This window comes from Astatotilapia calliptera, chromosome 5, assembly GCF_964374335.1.
Source record: "Astatotilapia calliptera chromosome 5, fAstCal68.1, whole genome shotgun sequence".
Taxonomy (NCBI): Eukaryota; Metazoa; Chordata; class Actinopteri; order Cichliformes; family Cichlidae; genus Astatotilapia; species Astatotilapia calliptera.
The window spans coordinates 23,137,491-23,148,879 of NC_137426.1; the positions used below are offsets into that span (position 1 = coordinate 23,137,491).

General features: G+C 38.7%; 1 protein-coding gene across 1 annotated transcript; it reads right to left on the reverse strand.

The window, feature by feature from the left end:
* Positions 1 to 163: 163 nt before the first annotated feature.
* On the reverse strand, positions 164 to 7,707 carry LOC113022621 (uncharacterized). Its single transcript, XM_026168209.2, has 6 exons — positions 7,478 to 7,707; positions 7,124 to 7,198; positions 4,481 to 4,519; positions 4,062 to 4,223; positions 3,830 to 3,913; positions 164 to 2,586 (listed from the first exon to the last, which is right to left on the reverse strand). Exons 1-6 carry the CDS (start codon positions 7,574 to 7,576, stop codon positions 2,083 to 2,085), a joined length of 963 nt encoding a protein of 320 aa, XP_026023994.1. The 5' UTR covers positions 7,577 to 7,707; the 3' UTR covers positions 164 to 2,082.
* Positions 7,708 to 11,389: the final 3,682 nt, after the last annotated feature.

An 11,389-nucleotide genomic window follows, 5' to 3' on the forward strand; every position in this document is an offset into this window, starting at 1 on the left:
AAAAATGAGGTGCTTAACTGATCATCAGAGATTTGAAAGATGAGCAGGCGTCAGCACGTTCCTTGATAATTAGGCTTGAATGTCAAGCTGCTTATTAAGTCATTATTTGTTTTTATTCACTTTCTCCATATTTTAAATGCAAGTTAACAGAAATGGCACAAAGCATTACTCACTCATTTTATTATGATATAAATGTATGGCATTAACATTTAAATCTGAATATCTATTTCAAAGCCAATGACAGAGCTGAAAATATTACAAACAGAAAAAAGGCATCATACATAAAAGGATGTATTTTCAGTACTTTTGTTTGAAATCAAAGAAAAAAACAAACCAATTTGGCTGCACAGCAACATGTCAAAGGTCATTTCCTTTTCTTTTTTTGTATCACCGGGAAAACCTGAAAATGAACTGTCCAGCACCTATGGATGTTGGTGTTCTAATTCATTTGCCATCACCTGACTGCTCAAGAAGTGACCACAGTATCACCACACAGCACTAAAATAACAGTAACCTCCTAAACTTACATACATTTGACAGTCGATGCTACAGGTTATAAAAAACTAGCAAAAAAGTACCTCAGAGTACAAAGTCAACAACCTGTATTAAAACCAAAAATGATACACAGCTAAATGCAGCAACTTCAACATAACCCGTGCAGATTTATTGTTCTGCTTCTGTCTTCTACAAGAGATCCATTTATCAATATATGCTTTTCTAATCATTAAAGTCCAGCCTGATATGTTCAAAACTTTAATTATTTGTCGACTTTGTTAAATCGACTTTGTAAACTGGGGAATAAAAGAATGATACATTGTCTACAAAATAAACTGACACTGAAAATCCCTTTTAAAAAGTATTTGTAACAGCAAATAAGACATATTATTCATTACATGTAGTTGATAGTATTGCATGCAAACACACTCAAATGACACAAACTTGTGTGCATTTTGGAAATCAGTATACATTCATAGGTGCTCGTGCAGGCTACGGATCATAGATGAAGTGAGGAGTCTACTTTTGATTCTGGCACAATTTTTAAAAAAAAGAAAGTAAAAAGGCATTAAAAATGTTACAAAGTGTTTTACAGCAATGAAAGACATCTGAAGAGGCAAAGTTCAGCAAGTTCCACTGCGAATGTGCAAACATGCAGCATGTCCTTGCAGCCAGACAAAAAAAATCCAGCCTGCAGTGGTCAGCTCGTCAGGTCTGGCTGACACATTTGGTTAAAAAAGGGAATGTTGGCTTTAATGTAATCTGACAAATAAATGTCACAATATAAGAACTTTAAAAAGTGCAAATGCAGCCAAATCCATTTTCTGTCTATTTTTTTTAATAAAAACACAAAAATTTTAAGACTTTGAGGCTTTGAATAAATGAACTGCCTATTTGAAATCACCAGACTTCCAAGTCCAAGAAAAACATGAGAGAAACCAGCAACACAGCCTGATCAAAATCCTTATGATCAAATTTAAGTTAACAATAACTTCACAGAAAAGAAACCTCTGTGTTTGTAATGTCTTCTTCTGGTTGAAGCTAAAACAGCTGCTGTGGAGATTCTTACCGAGACAGATAAATCGTGACTTTTGTCTTGACTGCTTCTTGTGTATAAAATATCCTTCTTAAAATCAAAAAGGTAAACAGTCAAAGCAACATGGAGTATGTTCCATGTATTGCAACGTGCATTAAAAAAAGGAAAAACCCAAACACTTACGACAGACTTGAATTAAATGATTGGCAAATAACATAAAGTAGTCAGCGAAATTTCAGCTTGTAAACCTGAGATCGTTCAGCACAATTTTTAAAAATGTAACTTCTACTACAATGTATCATAACTAGGGCTCTAACTAATCTTTTCAACTTTTCCTTATAGATTAAGCTGCCAATTATTTCCACAGTTATTCTACTAATCATTTTCTCATAAAATGTCAAACTATTGACTAGCAACATCTAATACATCTAATCTCAACTGATTTTTGTAAGAACAGAAATGTCTAACTTCAAATCAAAATGCTGCTGGGTTTTATCAAGTTATGAACTATTTTATCTCTGACCTTACTCAGTAGTAGATGAAACATAAATTTAAGACAAAATGCAGCTTTCATTGTTTTTGGTGCCTTCGACCTCACTGTTGAGGGCGTCTCCATTATTAGGCAGGCTCTTCTTTGTGTTCTCTGCATCGTGGGGCAGCTCCAAACTGTCTCCGTCACCTGGAAAGATCCTGTCCTGCTCTGGAGTCTCATCGAATGCATCCTTGTAGGCACTTATGCTGTCCGAGTCGTTTTCATCCAGCAGGGGATCTTGTCCATCTGCTGCCCCGTTTTCATAAGGTCTCTGGTGGACCCCATCCTCAGCGACCAGGCTGCCCAGTGCAAGAGAAGGCTGGTGACACATGGGCTTATTTACCATTCTCCATTGCTTCTCCTCTGTGCCCTCACTCTGTCCTCTTTGCACTGCAGCTCCCAATTCATCTTTGCTGCTGTGAGAGGAGGAGCTCTCGACTTTGTTGGCATCATTTCTTATTTTGTGTCCCTGCATTGTTGCTTTAGCCATCTCACCTGGTCCTGATAGTTTGTTATTCCCTTCCTGCAAGGTGTAAAAAAAGAAAAGCATAAGCAGTGCTCATTCATAGAAAATATAATTACAGTGTTTTTTTAATGATCTTGAGCCATCAATCATCTCTTTTTGGAAGGAAAACAGGAAATATGTGCAGTAATTTATTGAAATGTGTAAACATACAAATAAAGTATATAAGACACAAACAAAAAGGATTTTGGCTGCCTTTTGTTTTTGCCTCTTTGAGAACCATCTTGTTGGTGCAAAAATATTGTCTTATGCCCCCAAAAGGTGTCACGTTTGGCTTTTTCTGTACATTTTAACTAAATAAATCAGAACAAATGTTTAAAAATGAACTAAAATTGTTGTCTGTTATGTGTAGTCACAGCACTGGTTAATCCCTTGAGTTAGGTGTCTTTTTTAAGCTTGAATGAGTCATAGGTAAGTATTAAACTGCTTAACAACAACAACAACAACAAAAAACAAATCAAAAATGTCTGTCTCCTTGGAAGCAAAATATAAATAAATGAGGAGTGGCCCCAAGACTTTTGCACAACATTGTATATTTTAAAGCTATCTTAAGAATTTTTATTCCTACTCTCCACTCAGCTAACACTATCTAAACAGAGAAGATAAGAAAAGCAAGAAGTCAGACTCTTGAAGAAGAGCATTACCATCAAGTCCAGGTTTAAAGTAGAATAACCTGTGCAGACTCCTGATTGTCCTTCACACTAGACACTCAGCATAATTAAGTGGGGTACCAGGCTAGAGGTCAAGTGATCAGACTCTTTTCACCATGAAAAATGAAGAGATTACTCCAAAACGTGTTATGCACCACCACAAATTGTTTTTATAAGGACAACACAAGAATGGACGAGGCGTGGAAGTTTCAGGAGTGGAAAATGAGTAACAGTAATTGAAACAATTGATTGTGCCAGTCTCAACAAATGTGGCTTGGATACTTAAGTACTTCTGTACTTTTCTAACTTCTTCATTTCGTTTTCAGGGCTTTTTTCCCAGAAAGACGAGACTCAGTTGCTAAAACCCTTAAGGACAAAACTAAACCACAACACACAGAAAATCTTGTATGCCCAGGCCTGCCGTGTCTCCGGGTTACACACCCAGAAAAAAACAAAACAACGACATAGCATCGCCATCATTCATATTCACGAGCGATCACACGCCTGACAGACTGTTGCGCAATAGGTTCCCTTTACATCTTTATAAACAAATTCGGAGCCTCTGCAAGCTTACATAAACGGTCTCACTTTACCTCTTTTAATCTTTCCACTTCTTGCATCAAAGAGTGCACCATGCTCTCCAGTTTCCTTTTGGCCTCCCTCTCTCGCTCCAACTCCTACAAATGTAAAGAGACAGCAGCAGCTCGTTAGTGTCACAATCTGTTGTAATCACAAACAACGAACTTTACTTACACACACACACACACACGGATTTCTAAGAGACTTTAAGACTTTACTTCGTGTTTTGGCTCGACCTGGACTTACCAAACTAGCCTGTCCAGCTTCTCTCTGGGCTTCAGCCAGCAGCTCCTCTACACCCTCCAGCGTGTCCTGCAGGACGTCCACCTGGAACAACAGAGCCTCTCGCTCGACCTCCAGCCCACGCAGCTCTTGCACAGCCTCTTCATAGCTGGCCTGCAGCTCTAGCTATATCACAAAGTTACACGGTAACAGATCAGTGTAGGCAACTTCAGGAGAATGCATGCCAGTCAGTGGGAGTGCTCGTTGAGCTCTCAGAGGCAACAATCTGTGGGAGGCCTCCTGTGGTAGCGTGACAATGCCTCCCTATGTAAAGGAATATGCTTCACTGCTGTGATTTATTACTGTGAGCACAGCCTTCAATAGCAGTAAACATCATTATATTTATAGCAACAATAAGGAGGATAATGGTGAGAAATCGTTACCATTTCTGGTAGTCCCATGAAGAGGTCCTGCTCAGATTGCTGAAAGGAAAACAAATAATTTTAATAAAAAACATTTGAGTATTTTGAGTTAAAATCAGCACAAAGCAGTTTAAATGAGGCATACTGGATCCTCTCCTGTTGGTCCCCTTTAACTCAAACACGAACGATGACCTTAAAATTTAAAGTTACACAAATTCAGTTATTATAAGCATCAAAATAAACTTTACTGCATCTTACAAAAGGTAGCTTTGATTATTTGTCCACTTTATTCATACGTGTCTCTTACAGGAGTTTGTTACTTATATTTATAAATCAATTAATGCCGACAGCTGCTGTCAAACACGTGTAAATGACTTAATACTGAATGAAAAATAAACATTGTAAATGTTTTCCCTTCAATTCATACCATGCCAAGTCATAACACGGTCATCTCGGGGCACTTTACAAAGTCAGGTCAACAACTTACATAATGAAGACAGAAATGTTCCCTTTAGGAAGCTCTTGGCCGCAGTAGGAAAGGAAATGCCTCCTTAACAGGAAGAAATCTCTGCCAGAAGCACTTCTGTTTCCGCATTTAATATTGTGGCCATTTTCCCATAACTGATAGGCTTTTTACATAATTGATGACGCAGACAAAAGCTCTGCTCTAGTTGGGAGTTATTAGACTGATCTCCTGACCAAAAGGATCCCATTAAGAAAAACATACACAAACAAATTTAAAATCATAACTCAACTCAATGTAGCTGCTTCAGTTTCTGGGTCCTGGGAATGTGTAGCCTTGCAGTCACCCTGTCAGTTACCGAGTAGAAATACAACCATCTCGGTTTTTACAAAATATCTAGTTAACCTGTGACTTTTTTATTTTAATAATAATCTTTTAAAACTGGGTTAGTCATGCTGTACAACATGCTTTCGGAGCTTTCAGATAGACGAGTTTGTTTAGTACAAGTTTAACTGAACTAGTAAAAATAAGGAAGCCATAAAAACACGAGATATCGCCATTTATTGCTGTATTAAAAGTTCAGAAGCAAACCATCTTCTGCAATTTGGAAAGTACAATTTCATGGTTTTACTGCTCCCGTCACTACTGGCAGTCACACGGTTTTCATTTCAAACATTTCTCTCCTAACTACAAAGAAAGACCCAGATATTTACAGATATCAACAGCTGTTTAAAAAACAATTTCATTTACTTTATAAATCCAGTGCCAGAGATGTCAGCAGGATCCACAAACTAATCCTCAAGCCTGGACCCATCATTGGCCGGAATTTGGAGGCATTCGAGTCAGTTAGAGACCGTAAGTCAGTGATCAAACTGCTCTCTGTCATGGACAACTCATCATACCCACTTTGCTCCACACTTCTGACCCAGCAGAGCTCCTTCTCACTGCCATAACAACTCAGGAAATCATTCCCATCATTCTCTATAAAGCTGTATAATAACTCCTCGTTCTATGACAGGTGGTCACACCTGTCCGACATGTGATTCCACACATATTTCTATTATTACCTTCATGCACTTATAGCATACATATTATGTACTAATGCAGTTTGCATTACTCTTCCACAATGCCAGTCCTGCTCTTACTATTTTAAACTGTCTTCATATTTACTTGTACTTGTTATATTATGAGAGAAAGTTTTTCCATTCTATCATAGTATAAGATCTTTACTAGACCCCTGTAGCACTTTAACTTTGTTAAATATTGTAGGCTGCATTATTTTTATTCTTCATCTTGCTGCTGTAACATAATCATTTTTCTTGTGGATCTATAAAGTAGATATCCATCTATCCACTTTTTGGCACGACTGACCATAACTAGACACCACTCTGTGTCACAAGGCACAAACCTAAAAACGCCAAAACACAGACTTATCAATGTGGTGTATGCTGTACAGTGCAGCGAGGAATGCCCAGACCTCTACATTGGAGAGACCAAACAGCCACTTCACAAGCGCATGGCACAACACAGAAGAGCCACCTCCACAGGACAAGACTCAGCAGTCCATCTGCATCTTAAGGATAAAGGACACTCTTTCGAGGATGCCAATGTTCACGTTTTGGACAGAGAGGACAGATGGTTTGAAAGAGGAGTGAAAGAAGTCATCTATGTCCACTGTGAGCGACCATCTTTGAACAGAGGCGGGGGTTTACGACACCAACTCTCTGCCATCTATAAGCCAGTTTTGAGATCCCTTCCCAGATGCCTTAATGCCCACTCACATCCTGGGCCATCTGACCTCAGGAATTTCACAATGAACACACCCGAAACTCTGGCTGATTGGGACCCACACCCAGTTTCACACCTTGGCTCAGGCGATTAGAGGATCATCAGGGGGTCCTTTTGTCCTCTGTGGGGGGTCACTCCCACTAGGTTTATATCTGGGACTCTCCACCATTTGACCTTAGAATTGAAGAAGCTTCTCGGATGAGAGGTGAAACGTCTTCAAGTAACTTAAAGAAGTCCAGACGCCTTTCTTTGCAAGCTCCTTTGAGTACAAACCTTTAGACTCTCGGCCTATGCAAGCGTCTCATCCCAGAGGTATTAGGTAGCACTGCGTGTCCATCACATATATAATGTTGTAACACTGAGACAACAATGAGTTCATCTCATCGAGTGTCAGTTTTTATGCTAGCTACTACCTGGCTGTCACTCCTCCTCTTCAGGGTGCTCGCTCTGCTGTCGCTTCTTGTCACACGTCTGGAGGAGCTGTCAGTCTGATGAGAAGACGAAAACACATCTCAGGCGGAGTCTGAGCATCACCATCATCATCACCTCATCATCATGAGCCACAACAACAAAACAACGAACAGCTAACAGCGGTAACGCCGAGGAAGTGAAGTGAAGCGACGGGCCTGACGACTGCTCCATTTACCCTAGCCGTCTGTTTATTTTAAGTGTTGAACAAATTAAAAACACCAAACTTATTCGGTTATTTAAAACAGCTGTGACGTTTGACACTAACGTTAACGACGCCGTGATTTTTGTCCTCTCACCTCTTTAATAATACTGCGCAGAGACTCGTCCTCGCTCATTCCCCGAGAAAACGAGCGCTTCTTCGGTGAACCACTGCTGTCCAGCGTGACCGAGTGCATGTTGTACGCGTTATATTACGTTTTTCTTTATATAAGAGACACCTCCGGGCTCTCTGGCTGAAGTGGTGTTTTTTACGTGTTTCCTACGCAGCTACAGGGAGCTACACCCAGGCCCTGATCTACGGAAAGCCGCAGGGACCAAACCGTGTTTAACGCCGCCCTCGCTCCGCCCACTCTCTCTGAACAGTCAAATATCCGTCTTTTTAGGGAGACATGGGTCACGTTTGTGGCTGTGGGGGGGTTCAAATATGACTTTTGGTTTGTTGTAAAGTTAAGGGATAGCATTCTGGTGCATGGCTGGAATTAATCAGTGAAAAAAGCCTGCCGTTTTTTTAGTAAAGTTATAGGTACTTTTACAAACGTGACCAGAACAATGAAAAGTGAGGTTTAACAGGACTTTTCCTGTGAGAAAATAAGAAATCCCTTTTATTCAGTAGCTTATAGAGCAACTTTTGGAAGCAGTGACTTGAAGTAATATTTTTTTGTATGATTTTATCAGTCTCACATCATTGTGGACGACTTTATGACCCATTCTTCTTTACAGCGTTGCTTCAGTTCATTTCATTTATCTTAATGTCTCTTAAGATCTCACCAAAGCCATTTACTGCTTCTGTGCTTGGGATTATTGTCCAGTTGCATTACCCACATTGGGCCAAGCTTTTTAGCTGTTAGACATGTGGCCTCACAATTGAGTATACTTTGGTATAAAGAATAGTTAATGACTGCAAATATCTTTTAGCTGCAAAACAAGCCAAACTCATTACCCTTCCACCACAATGCTTGACAGCTGGTATGAGGTGTTTGTGCAAATATGCTGTGTTTGGCTTTCTGCAAATGTGATGCTGTGAATTATGGTCAAAAACCTACACTTTGGTCTTGTCTATCCAAAGGACATTGTTTCAGAAGTCTTGAGGTTTGTTCAGATGCAACTTTGCAAACATAAACTGTGTTGCCATGTTCATTTATGAGAGAAGACGCTTTCTTATTCTTATTATTTTCTTATTTAATTACGAATTGAAAATGATGAACTTGGTCAATCATAAGTCATTTGGCTCAGAATAGTAAGGATTTCTACCACTTACAGACTCTGAAAACCACATACTTTTATTCCAATAAACTGGAACCAATCTGAGAACACAGACAGCAATGCTTCTTTACAGAGATAAGCCAACTCCCGCACTACTCAACCTTGACAGCAACTTTTATTGATTAAGCTGTCAATTTAACCTTTTCTTTGTCTTTTCACTCTACTTGCATATAGTGATTTTTGCCTTGTCATGGTGTGAAAACACAGGTTTCTGACAAAGTTAACCTCCACAAGACCTGGATGCTGAAACTGAAGTGTTTGTACAACTTTACAAACCAAACTATTTGACAGCTGAAGAACTTAAGATGGCAGTCAATACATGACAAAGCAAAGTTTTTTTGTTTTGTCTTATTGTTGTTGTTGTTGTTTAACATGTGTTACTTATCATTTAAACAAAGGGTGAAAGAGGAAGTGGAGAAAAAGTGAACAACTGCAACAGGAAATGAGGAAACAGTTCAAACCCCCTAAATATAAAATGATATTTACACAGTGTATGACTCAAAAGCTGTATTTATTTATTTAGGACAGTGCATGTTAATGAACATAAATGTAAAAAAAAATTACATGAATGTAAACATACCAGATTATAGCCAAAGGCTAATTTCCATCTGTTGTCCTTAAGCATAAAAATAGACATAATTCATAAAAATTCATCATTCATTCATAATAAAAACTCCATCACCAAACTTACACATACACACCATTCTGTTCCCAAATAAAACATTAAAACTATACAACTTATACATGATCACACACTGTTATTCATCCCAGAGATGTGTGTTTATTGCACACAGATGATCATGACATAGTCTCATATCTTGATACAGGGTTTCTATAATTGTAGGCAAATGTAGTAATATATCAGCCTACGCACTGGTTAAATAGAAATGTTCATACAACTTCCTTCACCTTTAAGGTGATTGACTGAATACAAAATCTGCACATTGCTCTCGTGCAGCGGACCAGACCCTCAGTTTGGAGCAAAAACTCCAAACCAGGTTTAAATTTTTCCTTGAGCTTTCCTCTGAACTGTAGTTTGTCACTGCGTAGCAACAGTGAGGACTGCTTACTGTAGACTCAGTGCTGTGACACTTTGTTGAATCAATGACTGCCTCATTAATGACTGTTTATTCTGGTGTGCGTGAGATATAACTGTTATTCAAAAAAAGGCTGGCCCTTTTTTTTTTACACCCATCAATGCAAAGACCATGAAGTTTACTGAAACCGGATCTATTTCACTGTGTATATATCATGTAGAAACCTCATTGATCATTTTACATGAAGTTTTACAAAGCCTTTCTGAGCTTCAGTGTTTGTATGTGGGTTTAGTATGTTAAGGCTCGGAGTAGATGTTAGATCAGCAAATCTGATCATGCAAATGATTCACACTTTATCTGCATACGTGAACAGAAAAACATGCAAACGTGCAGAGGACGGATGAGTGGCAACTGCAGTAGAATGAACATGAGTGTCTCATCACTTCAGGACTCATTTGTTTTTGTCTTTTGATCCAGTTTGCTAATGATTTATCTTAACGGAGCAAAAATTATTTTTCTAAAAGGAAGAGAATAACTAAAAGAGTTGAGCACATACCACCAGACATATTACCAATGCTTTCATGTCTGATGTCTCCAAGCCTGTTGTAAAAGGACGCTTTGATACTTTGGTACTGTAAAAATTTGTGAGATGACCAAGTAATGCATTCATTGCAATGAATTTCATTCGTTGTATTGGAGGTGCAATGGAGAATCCTCAGTTCTTTAGTAATGGATGAAATGTACCTAACCAATAGAGTTCCTGCTTTAGAGTGCAGCTCCTGAAGGTGAATTTTACAAAACACAGCCTCCAATGAACAGAGAGGCTCGCAGCTTTGAGACGAGACCTGCAGTCGCAACTATGTTTTTCTCCAGCAGATGTCGGTGTGGTCGCACAGGCTGCTCATCGCTCAAAGAGGTGGTGCTGCAAAACTTTTAGCCTATTTTGGAAGAATAAAGATTTAACTTACCCCCCCTCCAATGATATACATATGAAAATATGTATATGAGCGTGGTTCTTGGGCACCATTTAGATAACATTCTCACATGTTTATATATCGTTGGATGATGTTTCAGGAAAGATTGAAATTCCACAGCTCACTATAATTGCATGCGTCACTTGCTCATTAGTTCATATACTGATTGGTACAAATGGCATTCACACGGGTCTGTGTATACTAATGAGTCCATCTACGTTATAATTGAGAGCTTACAGACGTGCTGCTGCTTAATGGCTCAAAAGTCTCCGAGGTGTAGGGTTATTAAACATAATCTATCAAAATCATGATCAGCCTTTATGAATGCACCCTTGTACATGTGGAGCTATTATTTTTCAAGGAAAACGTGAGTGTGTCCTTTCTTATTGGTTTCAATGAAAACTTTCACTTTCATTTTGAAGAGCCTTACAAGAATATATCTAAATAATCTGCATAATACCATCTGGTCTAGTTACATGATAAATTCTTATCTTCGAGTTACCAGTTTAATTACACCATAAATGCTATGTGCACGCTTCAAGATTGGCTGTGGTAAATTTGCGAGAAATCCATTTAGCTTTTTTCTTTTTGATTTTTCTTTTTAAATTGGCACCATTGAACATTTAACCTATTTTTAAAAAAAAACCACAAAAAAAAACATGCGTAGTGAGCAGTTTGCCATCATCCTAATAACCTAATTGGGCTATAGGTTATC

Bases quoted from the DNA above. Each gene is read 5' to 3' on its own strand.
- LOC113022621 (XM_026168209.2), bottom strand. From the start codon at position 7,576: ATGCACTCGGTCACGCTGGACAGCAGTGGTTCACCGAAGAAGCGCTCG. The intron at 4,520-7,123 runs GTAGTAGCTAGC...TTTTCCTTTCAG, and splicing joins AGAGGAGGAGTGACAGCCAG to CAATCTGAGCAGGACCTCTT. The intron at 4,224-4,480 runs GTAACGATTTCT...TTTGTGATATAG, and splicing joins TCATGGGACTACCAGAAATG to CTAGAGCTGCAGGCCAGCTA.